At 47.0% G+C, this 21,850-nt stretch overlaps 1 protein-coding gene across 1 annotated transcript; it reads right to left on the minus strand.

The window, feature by feature from the left end:
- Positions 1–4,942: 4,942 nt before the first annotated feature.
- ELK4 (ETS transcription factor ELK4) lies at positions 4,943–18,907 on the minus strand. The gene is made up of 5 exons (XM_086765392.1): positions 18,680–18,907; positions 9,996–10,211; positions 7,657–8,580; positions 6,359–6,475; positions 4,943–5,196 (listed from the first exon to the last, which is right to left on the minus strand). The coding sequence occupies exons 2-5, from the start codon at positions 10,200–10,202 to the stop codon at positions 5,098–5,100; spliced, it is 1,347 nt and encodes a 448-aa protein (XP_086621518.1). The 5' UTR covers positions 10,203–10,211; positions 18,680–18,907; the 3' UTR covers positions 4,943–5,097.
- Positions 18,908–21,850: the final 2,943 nt, after the last annotated feature.

The following is a 21,850-nucleotide window of genomic DNA, read 5'->3' on the forward strand; positions in this document are numbered from 1 at the left end:
GTTTGTTCTTTGTACAAAAGCAAGAGTAATAGTCCTCAGTTCAAGATCCGCTAGACAAGCCAAAACCAAAGCTTGACCTTTCTGCTTTAGATGGCACCGAGAGAGCCAGGAAATTTCAGCAGGAGGTCTGCTGATGATGCACACAGCAGAAATACGGCAGCACTGCCGTTTCCACAGCTTTGTAGCTCCTGTTATACCCTTACAAAAGCAGGCCATGGAGAAGAGATCTGGTTCTAGCTTCAAAAATTCTTCTCTGTCTAGAATCAGCTTTTCTGAAGGGCTCCTTCGCAGTCAGTACTGCTCACGTAACCCGAGTGGAACGCCGTGTCCACAGATGTCAAGCCAAGACAAAGCCTTCTGCAGTACTCGCCCGAAGAACTGTGTGAAACAACCGTCACTGCGATGTGTCTTTTATTCCTCATCCGACAGCCTCCGATTTCAGCAGGTCAACTTCAGCGTGTCACGTATTAACCACCACTCAGCTTGACGGCAGTAGCCAAAGGCTTCCACATTAAGCAGATCTGCTAATACTGTTCAGACTAAACAGCAGCCATTGCCAATTACTGTTTAATTAAATTCAAATCAACCCATAAAAATTGCTGTTTTGGCAAGACATACCTCATTAAAACATCCCAAATAGCTTCTAAACAACATGATTGCAATTCTAATGTATTTCCAACGTATCTGCCGAGGGTAAGATCCCGTGGGGCTTGGGCTTTGGCTGCAATACCACACTCCGTGATCATTAAGACAAAATAAACTCTCCATACCCACGACCTGAGGCCAGGAGGTACGTTTGTTTCTTACACGGGAAAGCTACAGAACGGAACAGAACAAAATTGTTATGGACACCCAAAACTCAAACATCAAGTTTTAAAATACCTGTCAACTTGGACAATGTTCCTTAACTACTGATGTAGTTGATTTTCATAGCTGACAATACCAAGATAGCCTCTTGATACAACACTGAGATGTGTCTTGTAAACAAATACGGGTTAAAAAATGGAAGAGGTTAAATTGGATAGTAAAACATGAGTACATACAAAAATGCAAAAGGTAACTAAAGGATGTATGGATAAACCACGGGTAGCCAAGACCGTCAGAACTGCAGGTCCTGACCTCAGCACTAGAAAAATGCTACAGAAGTGGATCAGAACCCCGCACCTGTGCTCACCTGAGAAACCACATCAACGCGCCAGGCTAGCTCTTCCATCCCACCTCAACCTGCAGAAGTTCTTGTGGGAAAGCTGACCTCGTGAGGGACTCTGACATTAATGCATCTCACTGCATTCTGAAAAGCCGTGTACAGGAAGATACGCACATAAGCAGCCTTCACTGTGGTTAAAATGTACACTATAAAAACCGAGAAGAATCTATTTGCTAGATATCTGAGGTTTGAAAATGTATCAGAGAGAAATTATCCCAAATAAACCACTGAACAGCCAAAGCCTTTCATACTCCAACACACACTCCATTACACCAAAGCCTGCATGGATACTGAAAGTCTTAGGATGCTCTAAGTGAAAACAACGAATTCTCAAATTCAGGGATTTTATCACGCAACCCGAATGGGCCAAAGACAGTGCAGTGGAATTACATTCAGACCGATTTCTGAAACAAAGATCTAGACTTAAGCTGCTGTTGAGGAAAAAAAGAAACACTTTCCTCCATCACCCTCATTCCTAGGATCACATTCTCTGAAAACAGGTAAGACAGAACAAGTGTGGTTCTGTAACCACAGGGTATCATTAGCACACTTCTGCTTTCCATGGGTTGTTGCTGCTAGCAGCACGTGTTGCTGACAGTTCAGGATCTCAAAAAAAGCCAGACATAGCACTCACAGCAACAGCAGTGCAAGCTTTTCAAATCTGCGGTACTATTATAAAACAGCAGTGACACGTAAAAGAGATTTCCAGAAGCAAGACAGATGTTTAGCTTCCATGCTCATCCAGCCTAATTCTACCACCGCCTCTGAATTAACCGATGCAAATATTACCAAGCGTCCAACAATACCGTGGCTACTTCAGCAACACGAACTGTAATAGAATAAAATGTTTCTGTAATGCTGCACTATTATTTTTTTAAACCAACACGGTACTATACCCATATGACAGACTGCTAACATGGTAATTAAAAGAGAGCCTATATTAACCCCCACCGTCCCTACACTAAATTAAAAACAAGGAGCTGCCAACCGCTCCTGAAGTGAGCTCCTAAAAGTACCAGCGATTCACATCACCAAGCTCCAAGAAGTCACAGCGACACTGTGCTGTCAGGAATGTGATCCAAAAAAGCTGGCAGTTACACACTTGTCAGTAAATGTGTGTTTAATGAGGCAGCATATATACAAGATAATATTACCTTAAGTGACCTGAAAGCTGTGATGGAGGAAAGGAGAGCAAGCCTCTCCTCTCCCACCTCCCCTCCCCTCTCAACTCGCTTTCCTGACTGCCTCCTGAGATGATAATCCTATCTGGGAATTTATTTTCCTAGGCAGGTGCTTAAGAAGCAAAAGCAATGATCTTCTCAGTGCTGTCAGGAAGCTGGATATTACCAGACTGAAACCAACACATCCAGGCTGCATTTTCGTACGAACTTTCTCTGAAGGAAGCATTCTGGAAGGCGAATGTCCGTCTCATCAACCAGCTACGGCAGTGCAATCTTAACGAAGCTGCTGGGAGAAGAGCATGAAACCACGCCAAGGAGAACTGACGAGCTGCGTTAGCATTTGGTTCTCTCGCATACCCTATGCTGAAAGTGATACAGTTTACAAAAAATTAAGTGCATGTGTGCACATACACAACTTTTAAACAAATAAACTTGGCTTTTCTCCACAGGGGACAAGGAAAGGGAAGCAATTAAATTGCAAGTCTTTAGTGCTCATTAATTAAACTCTAATCCTAGTCTGCAATGTTGCTCTCAAGTCCACACACTTGGTGGACAGAAAATTGGCCAACCTAAAACAACCATTAAAAGTGCTGCTATTTATACATAGCTATATATATTTTCTCTAGATCAGACTCATAAGCCATCACGCAAACCAGAAAATTCCAGGTGCCTGCTCTTAATTATGATCTGCAGCTTTCTTTCTGCATTAAAAAAAAAAAAAGTCAATATTGCACATTGTCATTTTAAGAGCCGCCGGCACAGGAACTTCATCCCGCGTTTGCAGATGTCTAAGATGCAAAGCAGTGTTCCGCCTCTGATGTCACTGAACAGGAAGCCAGCCCACTGCCTGAGCTCACTCCCTGCTGTCTCCACCTAAAGAAGGCATATTCTTTTCTCCCACCTCCCACCAGGCAGGGGACTTTCTGGACGAACAATGCCCAAAAAGCAACTCCATTCCACCCACCTACCTAGGGTGTCACGTCAGGAACATAAGTGGTTAGGTATTTCAATGCCAGAATAGAGAAAGGTAACGTCACCGCAGTAAATTCAGCCTTGGGTATTGTAAAACACTTGAAAGTGAATTCAGAGTCTGCAAAAGTGGCAAAAGGAAAACTCTGGAAAGCGAGTTCACCACTTATCCGTAAGACAGGTGCAATATGTACGGCGTACGCTGTCAGCTCCTCTTGCTGTAAAGGTACAATGCTCCCCTGCTCGTCAGAACTGTGAAGACAGCCAGTGAGGACGCCAAAGGAAAGAGACGGTCTCCAGCTGTTTCCTAGTGGGTATTTTATGGAGATTATCTTGCCTCACCAACTCAGTGTACACAGTAACAAACAGAAGTTGCTGCCTGACATCAGATGCCCCACGTGGAAGGGCTGAGCGCCCAGTGCCAACAGACCAAGCTAGCCAGTCTCTGAGGGGCTGTGAGAGGAAAGTCTCTCTTCTTTCATTCCTCAGCTCTCTTAAAAGGCCTCCCGAGTTTCAGAATCTAACTACAAATTTCATTTCGTCAGTGTTTCAAATGGCTCTGGAAACCAATCTTGTATTAATCCACACACACACGGCCACCAAGAAAAGCAACGCAAGCACAAATTTACAGTAAGGTTGATACGCCGTGGTGCCCCTCTCAGCTAGCTGTTCACACTGAGCCTAACTTATTTTGGGTCCAAGTGATTCCTCAAATAAAAAAAAACAACAGATCTAACGCAAAACTCGAGATAAGAGCTGGTAGAAGAGACGTTTCTCCACTTCAACTGTGGGAAAAGAGCAGTAACGTTAATGCTCAGATGTTAGTGTTCTCACCCACTGTTTGGGTCTGAAACTCCAGCATCAGGCAGCAACCTCACCAAATGCAGACACACCCTCAAAACCACACCTAAAATCCACCGTCCTGCTAATCTTCCAGCAGTGAGATTACAGGCTTTGTAACAGGTCTCCGGCACAAGAAATGTTTGGACTTCAGCATTGAAACTTTCTGAGAAGTGAAAGGAACTCGTCTCACCACGAGTCTCCAGACCTCACCTCCTCACCAAAGGGAGGGCAGGGAAGCATCCAGAAGCTAGCCAGACCACTCCTCCGAGGGGCCGGGCTGTCGGTACACAATGCCATTCAAAAATTGTCCGTATCTCAGTAACATAGTCATTGAATATTCCTTGAAAATTTCTCCCTGCAAAAAGACAAGATGTTTTACAGCAGAAAAGACGCGGGCTGTTTCGTTGCTGCAGAAGTTACCAGGCCCCCGAGGCAAAGCTGATGCACGCACCCCTTTCCCAAGCGTTTCCTTGAATGTCAGCTTCGATCACGGTTAGATTTCTTCTTGCCAAGCACAGGAAGCTGAAGAACAGAGGGTTTTTCCAGAAGTCACAGAGAAAAAGACTTCTCTGAATCGGTTCACGGCAATCAGTGCAGACTCAGTTCCTGCAACACCAACTGAAACTCCCTTTAGCCATAGTGAAGTCTTCCAAACCAAGGAAGGAAGAGAAGAGACTGGAGCTCCAGCTCCTATTAAGGCGTTTGCATATACATTCCCAACCTGGGTCTTCAAAAAAGAGAATTTTGCAAAAAAGGCATTTTATTTGGGAATGGCAAAAACTATGATTGTTGATAATCTCTGTGGAATTATAAATTGCTCATTTAAAAAACATGGTTAAATACAAGCGTCACATCTTTCCCTTGCTTGCCAATACGTCCTTTCCATGAGACCGTGTGCTATGTCTTCTGTAGGTCAGGGGAAAATGGGCCAGGGGTAGAAGGTCCATCCAGTCCAGACAGAGTAAATGGGCCGTGACTGTTCAGCACTGACGGGAACTAAGAGACAAAAAAATGATTAAGGAAAATGCCATTTTAATTTACTGTTCCTCTCATTATCTGTGCATGTAAAAGCTCCCACGGGGGGAGGGGAGGAAGAAAAAAAAAAAAAAGACAACCAAACACAGCAAGAAAAAAAAAGCCCGAACTTCCACAGAATCTTCTTGGCTTCCCCCATGTAATTTACTTTTTAAATGCTACTGCAGCAACACAGCTTTAATAACCAGTGTCACCAGGAGGAGCCAGTCTGTACCCTCTGCAGGGAGCACCGCCTATGTCCGGAACTAATAAATGACATTAACACAGGTTGTTGGGAAACCATGGGCTAAATTGTTTCTCAGTTAATTATCAGCTATTTATAGAGAAAAATGCCCAGTGCATTTTCAGACCTACTTGTTTATTCCCTATCCTCACGGAACATATAAGCTATGTCCTTCATCTCCATGGAGATGACAGATAAAAACCCAAAAGACAATCAGTTAAATTTTACCCTTTGCCTAAGCAGACTCGGGCAACAGATGTGCTTATTCCAAATTCCAAAGTGGAAGGTGAAGGAAGAGCATGAGCAATTACAACTACAGGATATTTTTACAGGGGACTTTTTTTCTTACATATTAGTTAAACAAAAAGATTTATTAAAAACAGTGAAGCTGAGAATTTCCAAACAACAGGAGACAGCAGAATATAGAGATCATAAAGAACTGTGCTACATACTGCCACAGAGATCACACACACAATCTTCCTTCTTACTAGCAGTGAGATTTAATTACTGTCTTTCAACAGAAGAGGCTGTTAAACTATTAAAACAACCAACAGAGTAGCAAAATTCAATTTCCAGGAAAATCTTAACCAGCAAAGTTACAGGAAGGCAAGTTTTACAGGAAGGACAGACCTAAAATAAAATACTATCTAACTACAGCACAGCCTGCTATTAATTTAAAACATTTCTGAAATACTAACATTTACAATATACTTAAATAAAACTGGGTAAACAGTTTATTTAAAATTAAATGCTCTCAAAAGCTAACATAGGGGATAGAAAACAGAAAGATCACTATTTTGCTTCTAGAGCAGACATTTGGGCTAACTGATCCCCGCAGGTCTTCTGAGGAAGGTATGACAGCACGGCTCAGAGAGCTTGGCTGAAGTTGCTGGAACTTACCTGAAAGAGTGTGTTAGCACCTTGCAACCTTGCAGGACTGAGAGGAGCAACCGGGCTGAGCGTACTCCAGAAGTGAATACTGGACAGCAAGGGACTCGGGGTCAGCAAGATGGGAGTCTGCAAACACACGAAGAGAGTCAGCTGTGCGAAACCTGCGCTGTGTACAACGTGTAGCACATGTAAATTCAGCCGCAACAATCTCAGCTCCTGCAGCTGCAGAGGGCTGGCTCCAAATTTCAGGAACTCCCTTTCCCTTCTTCCGCCTCCTCCCACCTCCGTCTCTTCCCTTCAAACGCCAAAAAGCAGCAGCAGCCATCCGGCTCTCCCTCCCCTCGCTGAGCAGTTGGCCCTCTTTTCCCAACGGCTGCCAAATCCTGCTGTAACCTACAGCAGATCAGCTCCTCCCGCAATTCACAGCACCTGCAAGGGACTTTGGAGAACTCAGTCCGCGAATTTAAAGAGAGCAGACGGCGGGCACACGCATGGTCTGGGTGACACTGACGATGTAAGCCCCAACAAAAGACATTTGCATCCAGCTTCCGAATATTCTGGATGTCCCACGTTCACCAGCCAAACACTTCCAAGGGTGCCAAAAGAGCAACTGCGCTTGATTTTTTTCCTGTCTTCAACCATTTCAGTTTTCAATCAGCAGTTTCTCCACAGTTTCACTCTAATTCCCATTTATTACAGGAAAAAGATCAAACATATACAGAACAGTTTAACAGCCTAGTTGGGTTCAGTTCTCTTCCAAATTTTCCATGAGGCATAAAAGCTTGGCTCTCCCACACAAAGATAACAACCAAATTAAGCAGCCGTTCTGATTGCTGTTAGGTCACAGTACTCTGGTCTCAAGTAAACGGCTACTAAACCAAGCACAACAAAGCTGCTAAACAGACCCCGCCGTGGTTCTCTATTTTTGAAGCATTTTCAGAATCAGCCTGAAGGATAAGGGCAGGGTTTAGGGTTTTTTTAAGTAATCCAGTATCACCCTGGCAAGATTTACAAAGGATCCTGTTGGTGCTGGTTTGGGTTTTGCCTCCACACGCTAACGCTGCACAGACGGGTACAGCCGACACGCCGCTTGGGCACACAATCGGGTGGAAGCTCACGCAGATGATGGATAAAGTTTCTGTTAAAAATGGGAGTGACATCCTGAGTTTCAGAACTCCAAATACAATCTACTGACTATTCATTTTCCACTCGCCTTCCCTTACCGTTTTAGGATATAACATAATCGCTATTGTTATTTAAAAAAAAAAAAAAAAAAAGAAAAAAAAACAGGAAGGGAATTAGGTTACCTGAGAGAAAAGTGCTGGAGTAAGAGAAGCAGTTGGGAGAGAAGGACTCAGAATCCCCAGTGGACTTGGATCGCTGCCTGTAATGACGAGAGTAGGAGCCAACTCCAGCCCTTTGGGTTTTTTAGATCTGGAGAGGTGATTGGCAAACTCCTTCTCCAGCACAGATGAATCCTGCTCTTTGGGCTCTGGGGATTGATGCTGAAAGCTCTGAGCCTGCTCCAGCTGCTGAGAAGTCACGGACTCTATGTCCGTATCAATGTCCAGGTCAGGATTGGAGCTCAGGGGCGGTGACGGGGGTGTGGAAGGAACTTGCAGAGTGGGAGAAACTGAGGATATGGGTGGAGTTGGGGTGAAGCTGGTACTTAAGTTTGGCAAAGGTGCTGGAACTTCAGGGACAGTTAACTTGGGTAGAACAAGCGTCTCCAAGGTCTGGAGAGTTTCTTCCGATGCCATGGGAAGAGAGGATGTGGTTGAAGTGGCAGAAGCAGTGGAAGTGGCAGAGACCACTGAGGTGGTAGAGACCAGGGGGACAGATGAGGGCTTTTTGGAGGGCATGGTTACAAACTTTATGACGGAGGGCGTTGGATCCTGAGCTGGTTTCTTCTCTGTCAGTTTCTCAGCTGGATTCTCAATCTTGATGGACCTGAAGAGTTTTACGCTGGAAGAGTTCAGGGAGTTCAGAGTAAAAGAGGAGTACAAGCCTGAGTGGATATAGTCATTGCGGCTGGAGGATTTAGCACATGACTGAGACTTCTCCTTCCCACAGTTTTCCACATCCTTTGGAGCACTGCTAACTTCTGCAAAACCAGTCATTTCAGGGTCTCCTTCTATACGGCCCACGACAAGTGGATCCATATTTAAAATCTCCGGATAAGAAACAAACTTGTACACAAACTTCTTACCATTCACTTTTTTAATGATATTCTGTGGGTAAGAAGATACACATATTTAGACCTTCTTCAGATTAATTTTCTTCCTACAAACAATGCCTAAAATAGACCGAGGAATTAGATAGCCTGTAATCTTTCATAAAAAAATTGTTTCTTTTTTCTTTCTTAAAAACACACTGCGTTCTTGCAATTCAGTTATGCTCCCAAAGTATCACTTCCCGAGCCTGCAGACAGAACGCTGAAGCAGGTGAGCTTAACCTGACATTAAATATACTAACAGCAGCCTTGAAACCGCCAAGCAGTTCTGTTTAACATATTACAAAAGGTCAGCTGAGAAACAAAAAAAAACCCATTACCCCCACCAAACATCATTGAACTGGGTACAGTTAGAGTAGCCTAACAGGAGAACCCGCAGAATTAAGGCTTACAGTTTGCAGAATTGAGAGCTAATACTTCAAATCAAACCACCCTTACCCTCAGTAAGACGATAATAAAAGAAGTAGCTGAGCCAGTCAGCAGAATGTAGGCTAATCAGCTATTTCAATACCACAAAACAGCATATGTCGAACTTGTTCTACTCCTAAGTGAAAGGCCACACACAATTTGGACCTCAGAAGATTCTTATTTATTGCACAATTATTATTACTGAGACCTCCCAGTACAAAGCCAATTATGGCACCCAATAATAAACTCCAAGCGACGCACCACCTGCTACAAACTGACAGGTTCCTCAGGACTCTGTTGTATTTTTTCTCTCCTCCACCCCCACAATAAGAGTTGTGGGATAAATACTGAAACGAAGGTAAGGCTCCCACGCTGCGGTTCCAGTTCAGCTTTTTGACACTACTGTGCACTAATGAAAAGCTCTCACAAGTTACTAGAAGACACTGGCTAAACAAGAGAAGCACCTTACTCTGCTGGACTAAACTCGCTGACCACACGAGAGGTGCAATTCTTAATAAATTGGGAAAAAGAAAAATACTTTGAGCCGCTTCACTGAAAATCCTTATTGTGAGAGCCCCTTTGCAGAGACAACTGCAGAAAAGATCTCAAGGTGGTGCAATATTCACCATCTCAATCGTCATAATCATTCTGTTGCTTAAGCTTGCGTGTTGAGGATTTTAACCCGTGCAAGGTTGCGGATTTTTTGATGAGGGGATTGGTATTCAAAGAGAGAGTCGTATTAGCATAGACATAAATCAAAGAAGGTAACATTTTGCACAAAGCTATCTAGAACCTTATAAAATAACTACCAGGGAGCAAATGCAACACAATGATAAATGAAAGAAAAAAAAACCTCTCTGAACATAAACTAGTACACCTTACTTAAGTACAGGAGACAGAAGTGACACCTATCCCCTTGAAGAGAATGAAAAAGGAAACAAAGCTCATTAGGCAGAAGCTAGTAAGATGGATAAGGATTTGAGGTGGATTTATGGACTTTGTTACCTTCACATAATAGTATCTGAGAGCACGGCTGAGTTTATCATAGTTCATACTGGGCTTGTTCTTGCGGATTCCCCAGAGTCTGGCCACCTCCTCTGCCTGCAGCAGTTTGAACTCCCCGTCGTTGGAGGTCCAACAGATGATATTCTTGTTCTGAGGCTCTTGGAGGAGCTGGAGGAGGAACTGCCACAGGGTGATAGCACTGTCCATAGCAGTAAGCTGAAATGCAGAAAGGCAGGTAAGAGGCAACGGATTAGGAACAGCGCATTTTCTTCGTCTCCCTAGAAGGGGGTAATGGAGCAGAAATGTTACTTCCAAAGCCAGCAAGAGTAAAAATTATTAGCCACCAGTCGTGAAAGATGTTCCCTGCAGAACAGGGAGGCTGCGAGCCAACTGCTGTCGTCTCCTCCCACATGTCAGTACTTTTCACATGGGTTATATTTAGCCTCATTTAACTAAATCAGGTCACTTTGGGTAAGTTGCAATGAGTCACTATCCAAAAAAAAATTTTTCTAAGTTGTTCCATGTTCACCCACTCTGACTTGTACTGCTTCATGAGAAACAGCTCAGGTGCACCCAGGTAAAAATCACACTTCCCACTCGCCGCCTCCCTTCCTTACCTGCACCCACCTCGGTGTCTTTAAGAACACAGAGCAGATCAAGTAACTGCTTAAGCTCAGGAAGGTGCAGAACAGCTCAGTCTTCCTTCAGCTCACATTTCTGCTGCCTCTTTGTAAGCAGCTCTCTCAATCAACCCTCAAGCTCCTCACTTTCAGATTTCCTTTCTTTTCCAGGTATCGTCCCTGTCTTTTCTACGAGACTAAACATGAAAGTAAATAAAATTATTTCAAATGCTGCCTTTGCTTTTCTCTTGATGCCTGCCATGTCTCACCTACATCAGTCATTTAGGCTGAGACTTCCTAGGACTAGTGTCTGTCAGTTGATTCACGAGTTTCCAGCATGGTTTTCTTGCACTGAAGCTGTCGATGTACAAATTCATCAAGGACAGACAAGGCAGTAGACGTGACATTTTCCCTTGACCATATCTGACCACATGAAATAGTATTTCCACACATATTTTTAAGCAGAACACTAATAATCCCATCTGCACAAGGGAAGTATAAGATACACTGTGAGTGAAACCTGATAAAATTCTATTAATTCAGTATCCCATATGGATTATCTTATTCCAGAACAGAACAGCTTCTATTAACGCAGCTTAAACTTCCTCCAATGAAACAAAAACAAACCCAGCCACTCTGGAATAAGAACCATCGTCACGAATTACAACAAAAACATTTTGATACGCGTAACTGCTATATTTCTTTTCCCCCCCCCCACGCCGTCAAACCTCAATAAAGGCAAACCTAAAGAGTACAGGGGTTTCCATCTGGGTGAATCTGCAGCCCGAGGGACCGAACGCTATTCACAGGCAGAAGCTCCAAAACAGAGGCATCAAGTCCAACTTCAGCAAGCAGCGCCCACGCCCTTCTTGTTTGAAGTCCACGCACACGCAGGGGTAAGTTTAAGATTCAGTCGGGACTGCCAGTTCATCTTTGTTACCAAAGCCTTTTATTCCAATCTCGTTACTGCCCAGCACTTATCCAGCCCTATATAAGGAAGAGAACCTTCTCCTTGTCAGAGCTTCAGAATTTAGTCAGCCCTGTGAAAGGATTACTGGCAGCTTACACAGGACTACACGTTCTTATTTAAATCAGGTGCCCTCGGGCAGGTACTTTTTGGGCACAGCCCACTGCATTGAACTTATTTTTAAGAATACCCGCCTAATGGCACGCTTACATGACTACACAGGGATGTTACATTGATCAAGTCAGTTAAATTGCTGCAATTACAAGGAACAATCTCAAAATGAAGGACACCCACACCACCTTGTTATGCTGGCCTAAGGTGCTTTCCTTGTTAATTACCGTATGCGTACAACTCCGTGCTTGCCCAAATTAATTGCTTGGTACTCTAAGAAAAATATCAGCTGCTGAACGCTGCGCTTTGAGACTCTTCCCACACCGCGCCGTGGCACGCCAGCCGAACCGTACGGGATGGCGGGGCCAGGCAACTGCGTTTAAACTCTTCCAGGACTTCTCCTCCAACTTGTACGCAGGTTTGCCAGCAACATTTCCTATCTGCCTGGCAGAGGACGCGCAGGCTGCGGAGCATCGCGAGCGGAGCCTCGTTATCCTGTCAGGATGATGCACATGCACGGGGCGTTGCGCAGACATAAGGACTCGATTCTGCCATTCTGCAGAGCTGTCAATACTAGCGGTACGTGTTAACGGAGAAAGAGCAGGAAAACGAAGTGGAGTGATTATTCCCACGCTACATTTATCTACAGCGCTTTCAAAAGCCATAAGCAGCACTGCACCAAATAGCGCTGACTGATGCAATGGCAGCCAATCACGGAGAAATTAGATTAGCAGCAGAATTTCAGAGCAGCTAAGGCTTTTTTTCCTCCTCCTAGAAATCCATGCAGATTTCATCCTGGAATTTAAATGCCATTATTTCATTGGGCTGCTTCCCTTCAGCAAGAAGTACCTTGCCGTTATTACCTGAACGCTCACCGAGCTCTGCTGCAGTCACACATTACTGCCCAGGTCACGGCTGGTTTTGAATCGAGTTGGAGACGCTCAGTGCTGGCAGATCGGCGCTCTGACAGCACAAAGTTCAGCAATACAGAGTACGCAGGGAGCGAATGATGGAAGATACAAGAATTTTCTTTTAAAAAAACTCAACGTTCTCAGTGACAAGCTATGTTGTTCTGAGAAGCATTTACAAAAAAAAAAAAAAAAATTAAAAAAAAAAAAAAAAGAGTTCATGCTGCCTAAATCCCAAACAGGGCAGCTTTCCAGCTGGAAGGATCCTTCTCCCAGGGGCAGAGTTACAGACAGTACTGGAGTGTGAGATTGACTAAGTCACTACTGATGTTTCTGGCATTTACAGGCTTTAGGGCTGTCATGACTCCTTCCATCATTTGGGGAACACACTGCACATCCTCAGCAGCCTCTACGGCAAAAAGCCTTATGTTAGACCCATTAACAACAGGGTGGAGAACTTTTATTCACTCCTTGGCTGTCGTAGAATGGGAGCAGAGAGCACTTTGGAATTGTTAATTGAGAGGTTATATTGCCTACGAGAGAATGTGTGTCTCTTAAATAGTTATTGTGCACATCTACGGGAAACTACAGAGAGAATGCAACTGGGAGTACAGTTTTTCTGAAGATTATACGCAGACAAAGGGAAGGACAGAAAACAAGCCTCCAAACTGGTCAAAGCAATGGGATCACAAGTGTATCTCAGCCCTTCAGAGCCCAGGAGTAAGCTGCAACTGGGAAAGTGTAATAAGCACTTTATTTTATAAAGTCTTATTTATAAGACAACACTTTATTATGAATTAAGACACCTAATTTAACTTCTTTATTAAAGTTGCTTTGATACTACATAAGAATACATCAAAGAACATTTGCTTCTTCAGGAAAAAAAAAACATCACACAAGATGCAAAATGAAAACCAGTACAGGCGAGACGAGCACTTCTCTTTACGACGAACCCAGTAACACGTTGAAAAGGTTCTTCCTTCCTCAGCACCTGGGGCAGAAGGCAGCTGATGCCCTTCACGAGCCTTTACCTTGCGACTACGGGGCCTGAGCAGCGCTTCGAGCTCCTTGCGCTGTCTGCATTTTGCAGAACATCTTCAGCTGCCCTGGCGCGGGGGGAGCAGCGGTTACAGAGGCTCCCGTTCGTGCCACAGCCATTTTCAGGGCCGTGGACTCGGAAGTGTCCCCCTCGCGCATCGGCACTGGAAGGAATTCAGCAGATCCTCTTGTCCTTTTTGTTTAGAAATACAGCAAAACACACTCTCTTTAGAGATGTTACTGGTGCATTAGTCAGAGAAACTAAAGAAATCAGGATGAGGACAGGAACCCGCTGTCCCACTCCTACTCTGCACTAACAACGGCGAGATGTTACTTCTCGTGGTTCGTAAACAGCATTTCAACTTCTTTCAGAGCTACATCTCCTTTCATGAGGAGGCATCAATCTCCTAGCACAGCTCCCCGTCAGCATAAAAAGCCTAGTAGTTTGATTGCTTCTTCTTCAAGATGAATACACCAATAATTACAAGCGCACCACTGCAAACTGTCTTTTTGCTGAAGGTTATTTTCCTTATGAGAGTCCACAGAGAAAGAGAAAGGTCTCATTTGAAAAGACAATGAGGGAATTAGGCAGAGAGGCAAAACTGCTGCTCATGACAAGGCCTTTCCACTTCTGCACCGTTTGAGTAGAAGGAAAAAATAGTTGCTAGAGGCAGAGGGCAGTTATACTTTGTAATGAGTATGCTAAAATAGAGCTCTATTATTGTCTTGAGATCTTCTCTGACGCCTACGGATGACCCTTGAAGTATACTGAGCGGCTGACAGAATTTGGCTGCAGTACTCTAAATACAAGCGCTGCAAACTCGAGCTTTCTCCTGCTGCTGCAGCTCCCTTTGAGGTTGCTGTAGCTTTGTTCGAGGCCTTGACTTTACAAAGCCTCGAGTTGACAAAAAAGCCAGGACACGAGATCGGTATCTTTTCCGGTGACTTCTCCTCAAGCATCCGTGCCACAACGCGCTCCACGCAACCTGTTTGATTACAGAGCCTCAAGGCTTTGCGTCTTCTGAGGAAGGAGAGTGCGCAATCCCTGGGTGGCACAGCAGGCAGGAGGAAGAGTTTAGGAAGCGGCACACGGTAACCTCTCCCGTGGCCAGCAGCTATACTTACTACTGCAAAACAAACTCAAGCGCTCAGAAAGGAGAGGGACACCTCACCCTGCCCTGAGGCCCTGAGAAGGCAGCAGAGGCAGGACGGGGTGGGGGGGTCTGCCCTAAACCCCGTCTTCAAGGTCTTCTGGCAGATTTCCTGTGCTTTGACTCAACACCGAGAACAGCTCAAGTAATGTTTCACCTCAGTTTGTTCCAACAGCCTCTCACAAGCATCTGCGGCCTGATGACTTCTGCAGATGGACCGAATCGAGCGGTCAGGTCTACAGCCTCGTCAGAACCCACACAGAAACAAAGGATGGTGTGAAGGAAAGAAAGGGTGTCACACAGAGAGGAGAAAGTCGCCACCACCACGTATTTAAATGGCACAGTTACAGCTGCCCAGGTATTCACACAGAGGGAACATCGCAAAGGATGAGTTTGGAAGCAGCACAGAGCAGAGGTAAACACAGAGGGTGACAGAGAAATCACTTCAAAAAAAAAAAAAAAAAAAAAAGAAGAAACAAAAAAGGCAGCAACACTGACTTAGAGATGGTTTGGAGATCTCACACTCAATGGTGCAAGTCAGATATTCAGCAGGCGAGCAAATTAAGCCTGAACACAATTCCAGGAAAGCCAAACACCCCAGGAGCTCTGCACGCGTGCGCAGCACTGCTGAACTGTTAAGGCTTCACTGTGCAAAACCATTCCCATGGTTTCTTCAGAGTTTAAGATGGCCACGGTGTGTGACCAGCAGGAATTTGCAGACAATAACTCCTGGTACGTTGTGCAATATTCCTGCGGACACACAGCCTCAACAGTCGTTCCAGGAAAACAAACAACAGCGTAACTTTGGTTGAAGGAGATTTTTGGAGGTCACAGGCCCAACTCCTTGTTCAAAACAGGGTTAAACGCCAAAGTCAGATCACGTTTTTCAGTGTCTTTGTCCAGGCAACTAAGTGAACAAACACATGGCCGCCCTACTCCTTTTATTTTAGTAAAGGGCCAAAGAGGTGTAACACTGCTGAGGAAGTTTCTAATTAAGCGGTTATCAACATACAACCAAGCAACAACTTCATCAGCGCAGCACTTGAAATAGGCCATTCCTAAAAACCTTTCATCAAATATTTTCAAGCTCCTGGGACCGCGATTCACCTGAGCTGGTCCTTTCAGGATTTTATCAGTTTTGATTCATTTTAGAAAGAGCCTGCTGCCCAGCGCACGTAAAACCTACTGTCCCAAAACCGGTCTCTTCGGAGTGCCGGTAGCTATTGACAAACTCTGACGTGGTGGGAAGCGTGCAGGGGTATTTAGCCTTTTCCAGAACACACAAAGCATCATAAAAATACTTAACTCCTGCCACTGTCACTTGTTTGGTTAGCTTACTTCCCAAAGACAGGTGAACTACCAGTTAAAAGTCTGTTATAGGTGTTAAATAAAGTTACTGTTCACAAGGAATTAAACCAGAGATGCAGATTTCTACATCTGCAACACCACCACTAAGAAATTCCAAGCCCTGGCAGCTTTCCAAGTAGGAATCAAATTATACTTTCTCTAATAAATATGAAAATCAGGTAAGAGTAAGAAAACAACACCCCAGCCTCCAATAAATTCTTGTCTTCCCCTTGGCTCGGGCATTCAGTTTCCAAACCAGCCAGGAAAACCAGCTTGTTCTGAAGGAGAAGCCGTGGTTATCAAGGCAGGAAGCTCCTTGGAAGGAAATGCTGGAGGATGTCCTCACGATAAGAGCCGCTCCAGAGTTTTCATTGCCTAATCCCATTCTAAGTTTGACAGTTGTATTTAACAAAAACAAACGCTGCAGTAGATTTTTGGGTACTTGGCTCAAAAATTAAGTTACTTCATGACAAACTGAGGTGTTAGAGAGTATTTGGGGTTTCAAGAGCAATTTGTTTCAGCTTTTTAACTCCTGAGAAATAAGTATTTGCTTTTCTAAGTATTTTCTAGTCTCCCCCGCCTTTTAGATGCCGGAGAAAACCGTAGAAGCAGTAGAAAACAAGCCACGAGAGAGAACAGCAGTATCAGGACTCCCATCGTGCTCATGGCTGAAGACTCCAGTTGGCTGAAAGTAAATGAGCCAAACAGCTTTTTGGGCTTTTTAAGTCTTAATACAGAGACAACAGCGCCCGCTCTGTTATCTAGTATGCTCTCGACTAGCACACCCCAACATTTAAAAGTGTTTTAACCTGTTTGAACACGGCCAATAACGGGGACTTCAAAGCACAGCGCACGTGGTTCCTCCAGCTGCTGCAACCATCCTGATCCTCCGCCCCTGGCTAAGGCCGGCCGAGACCCCAGTTTTACGGCCAGCAGACCTCATTTCCCTGCTTTACCGTACTTCGATGAAGAGTCTCCCTCTCTTCCTTTCGCAGGAGAAGAGATCGAAGAGAACACGGGAAGGTTTAGGACAAATAGAACAGTAAGCTTCAAAAATGAAATGCCTTTGATCAGTTGCTTGGTTGGTTTCTGACACTGCTGTGATTGTTTCTGAGTACACCCTAAAAATATTTATTTCTGTGGAAGCTCCTCTAAGGAGGTTACACTCGCTTCCTCCTTCTCTGCCACCACAATGGGCTGAGGGGAATGTTTACCAACAGCGGATTAAATTGGCTTCAACAGGCACAATACATCTGCCGAAAGTAAAAGCATCCTTGTTTAAAAGCAAGGGGTCAGGCCTCCACCTCACGCTGCGGAGCAAACCCCGAACAAAAGGTTAAATGTTTTATGTTGATCCTAACTTTATTATGAAAAGGAAGTCTCATTTAAGATGGAAAAGGTTTCCTTTAATACTGTTTATAATACACTCTGCCTGGTTGCTATGACAATGGAACAACTATTCTCTACAAACAGGCGCTAAGCCCCTAAAAATAAACAGGCCGACAAAAATCACGAACACGCAGCCTTGTCAGGCACGCCGTGCCTGGTGCGGGGACCGTGTTTGTTCTCAACGTGACGAAGATTAAAAAAAAAAAAAATGCTCATGACTGGGTTCTGCACCCCCTGCGCAGCGTGCTCGCCTACAAAGCGATTTCTGTAGCTCCCAGGAGCTGCTACTTAAAACCGACACCCCCGAAGCCAGAATTCCGGACTCCCCCCGAGGCAGCAGCACACGGGGATTATCAGAAGCCGGTCCGTGACAGCACGGGAAGCATTGTGGAAGTCACACACAGGCACACGCGTGTACACACGTGTGTATATGTACATACGCATACAAAGTAATAAACGTGTAAGAGCGGGTATTTGCATACTTTCTCCGTGCACTCACTTATTGATGTGGGCAGGCACCCACCCATCTCACAAAGAGATGAGCACGTAAGTACTAAAAAAGAAAAAAAAAAAAAAAAAAAGTAGCAGGATCAGGAGGAAAAAAAAAACCCAAACCAAGCACTTGATCCCAGGCTCTCGCTCCGATCTGCCAGCAGCAGAAACCCCCCGACCCGCGCCCAGACGCTCCCCCGAGCACAGCTCCCCCGGCCAGACCCCAAAATCGAGCCCCAGCCGCGGCGGGGGGCTGCAGGGAGGCTTCTCCCCCCTCGGGCCCTGCCTCAGACCCGGCTCCGGCGGGGAGCGGGCGCGGCCCCCGGGGCCCCGCAGACCCCAGTCCCGGGCCGGGCCCCCGCCGCCGCTTTCGTTTCCCGGCTTCCTGAGACAGGCGAAGCCCCGCACGGAGCCCGACCCCCACGCACCGAGGAGGTGGCGATCCCCCGACCCCCACGCCCAGCCCGGCCCCTCCGCCAAAAGCAGCGCCCGAGGCGGCGGCTTTCCCGCAGATGCCCCCAGCTCCCGTCCTCTCCCACCCCCCGGCCTCCTCAGCCCCCCTCCGGGCCCCGCTGCGGTCCCTCCCCCGCGTCCGACGGAGCCCGTTCGCTCCCGGCCCGGAAGCCGCCCCGCTGCACCCGGCCGGGCCGCCCCCGCTCACCGAGGAGGAGCCCCGCCGGTCCCCGGGCGTCGCGGTTCCCTCGCGGCGGGCAGGTGCTGGGAGCGGCTCCCCCGCCGCCCCTTCATGGCCGGGAGCAGCCCCGGCGGGCCGGGCGCCGGGCCCCCATCCCGGGCGGGAGGAGCCGGGCGAGCAGCGAAGGGCAGCGGTGCGGAGGCGGCGGCGCGTTACATGGCGGGACGCGGAGCGCCAGTCCCTCCGCCGCCGAGCCTCCGCGGCCGCCGTACCCCACACTTCCGCCCACGGCCCCGCAGGGGCGACCAATCCTCGCGCGGACCGGGGGCGCCGCCGACCAATAGGACGGCGCTGCCCGCCCACCTGTCGCAAAGCCGGCTGGGGAGTGTAGGCCGCGGGGCCTAGCGCCCGCCCGGGCCGGTCGCAGCCATGTGCCCGCGGCTCGGCCCCGGCCCGCCGGGAGCCCCAGGCGTGGGCAGCGCCCGGGGAGGAAAACACGGATAACGCGGAACCCCCCCCGCGCCGCGGCCCACGGGGGACGCGCCGGCGGAGCCCCCAGCCACAGCGGGGCACGGGCCACGTCACGAGAGGGGAAAGGGCTCAGGGTGGAGCAGCTGCAGAACATTAAAAGTGTGTTAAAAAATTCCCAAAATATTTTTTTTTAAAAAAAAAATAAACAACAAGATAAATCCAGCAAAAGCAGGGGCAAAGCGAGGTGAAGGAGTGGGAGGAGGGAGCCGGGGACGACCCAACGCGCTCGCTGCGGGGCTGCGCTCCTAAGCGGAGCTCCCTCCTTTCCCACCCGCACATGGAAATATTTGTTCCGTGGAGAAAGGAGCTGCCACGCACCCGTGTTCTCTGGGGAACGTGCTGACACCAGGCCATTCGGTCCAAGAAACCCACCTGGGTGTATCCCCCGCGGAAAACCACGGGGTGTGCTCAGGGGGCTTCCCTGCTCCTGGATCTTTTCTGTGGTGGCAAAGGCACAGAGTCACGGAATGGTTTGGGTGGGAAGGGACCTTCAAAGCCCACCCAGTCCAACCCCCTGCCAGGAGCAGGGACATCTCCAACCAGATCAGGTTGCTCACAGCCCCGGCCAACCTGGCCTGGAATGTTTCCAGGGATGGGGCATCCACCGCCTCTCTGGGCAACCTGGGACAGTGCTCCACCACCCTCAGCACAAAAAAAATTTCTTCCTTACGTCCAGTCTGAGTCTACCTCCCTCTATTTTAAAGCCATTACCCCTTGTCCTATCACAACAGGCCCTGCTAAAAAGTTTCCACTCATCTTTCTTATAATTTAATAATTTCTTACAAAAAGGCATGATGCCTTCACGCTTGCCAGCCCGAGCCGAAGGGAGAGGCGATCCCGTGCTCGCTGCAGGAGGGCAGGCAGGGGACTGCACACCCAGCAGCAGCCTTAATCACACTCAAGCTCATTAAAGCGGCCCATGCCCACACTCAGTTCCCAAAAAAGCTGCTCTTCCACGGCCAGGTTGTTTATCACTATGGCGCGCTGCCTTGGCTTACAGTTGAGATTCTCAGGTATCTACTAAATAAAGCACTCTTCAGACCAGTTTGAGAGCAGAGTTATTTTCCGTCAGATCAGGCGTTGGGAGCAGAAGGTGAAGCACGGGGAAGGCAGCGCTCCGACTTCCCTCCGATGAGCAAACAGCCCTCTCTGCCTCACCATCGGATTCCCACCCATTGGCAGAGAAAACAAAAAAAAATAAGAAAATATAATCAGCGCTTCACTGTCAAACACTGCACATGCCAAAACACGCAGCTCTCCGTTTCCTAGACACATGCCGGTAAAAGGTTAGCAGCGTTAGCGCAACGTCTTCTGCGCACGTTTCACCCAACCGCCTTCTCCCAAACTTGAGTCCTGCTTGATACGAGCCAAGGCACCGCGCAGCCGGGCACATTTTAGTTTGGGAAGCACCATCACCCCAAACACACCAGGCTGTAGCTCAGATCCCAGTTAAGCCTGAGCAGCTCCAGCTGCAATCGATGCCATTTCTATGAAGGCAAATTCCATACCATCACCAGGTCATCTCCTTCAGCTGGTCCCATTTCACGGAGCCAGACGAGAACCAAATGAAGTGAAAGGCGGTTTGGGAACACCATGCTGTATTTCACAACACCTTTAAAAAATAACGCTTTGTCAGCACTTACTGCACAGTCGCAGGGGATCAGAAGGGAGATGAAAGCAGAGCAAGTAAGGAAGTTCAGGGAATCAAGATTTCTTTTAACTACGGGGAAGAAGTACAGGGTTTTCCCTCAAAGCGTGCTTTCTCTCATACAGAGAGGGGAAGTTTTCAACCAAGCTGACCATTATTTATTTATTTACAGAAGTTAACTCCCGCATTTTAAAATAAAATTAAGAGAATGGTTTCCATTTTGCCCACCTCCACTTTCAATTGACAAAAAAAAAAAAAAAAACCCAAAAAAAAACCCCCAAAAAAAAAAACCCAAAAAAAGGTGTGACAAAGACGAGCCAGGGAGGGAAAGAAAAGAAAAAGGTAAGGAAGAAGGACAAGAAAATCCCCCACAGAATTCCAGAGTCAGTTTCTTCAGCTTTTAAAATAAGTAAAGCCCCTTTGAAATGAAAGCATGTGCTGTTTTTCTTTCATTTTTCCCATGGAAAGCATTGGTCATTATTTCCACAGAGCACTTCAACGTTATAGGTACCACTTTTCCCTCGGGAATGCCCAAGCCAGGAAGCACTGACCCAGGAACAAAGGTGTGGAGCTCAGGAGGCCCTTTCCCATGGCACCGAGCCTCCTCACCTCTACCTGATCTTCTGTGCTGCAGGTGACTCCATGGTCCATGAGTGAGCCAGACCTGCTAACATCTCAAGCCTTTCCCTGTGCTCGTCCCTCTCGTTTTCTGCTGTGCTCCATCCTAACCTCTTGCTCTGTTTAGAGCTTGGACTGCTCCTCCCACACTGAACCGAACAACAAAGAGGAAAACAAAGCAAAGCCCTGTGCTCCCTCAGACTCTTCCTGTCGAGTCACACGTGGGAGGTTTGCCAACATCTGTGTGTGCGTACCTCAAACAGAGCTAAACCCATTTCTCCGGGAGAGGACCGGCACCTGGGTTTGCACAGCTCGCTCAGGGAGCGCTCCTGAAGCCAGCTGGTTTCTCCAGGAGCTCCCGTAGCCTTCGTGGTGACAACCAACCTACGGGACTGGCGCAC

The sequence above is a fragment of the Chlamydotis macqueenii genome, chromosome 23 (genome assembly GCF_036417535.1).
Source record: "Chlamydotis macqueenii isolate bChlMac1 chromosome 23, bChlMac1.mat, whole genome shotgun sequence".
Classification (NCBI taxonomy): Eukaryota; Metazoa; Chordata; class Aves; order Otidiformes; family Otididae; genus Chlamydotis; species Chlamydotis macqueenii.

Bases quoted from the DNA above. Each gene is read 5' to 3' on its own strand.
- ELK4 (XM_086765392.1), bottom strand. From the start codon at position 10,202: ATGGACAGTGCTATCACCCTGTGGCAGTTCCTCCTCCAGCTCCTCCAA. The intron at 8,581-9,995 runs GTAACAAAGTCC...TCTTACCCACAG, and splicing joins TCAGATACTATTATGTGAAG to AATATCATTAAAAAAGTGAA. The intron at 5,197-6,358 runs GTAAGTTCCAGC...TTTGTCTCTTAG, and splicing joins GTGCTAACACACTCTTTCAG to TTCCCGTCAGTGCTGAACAG.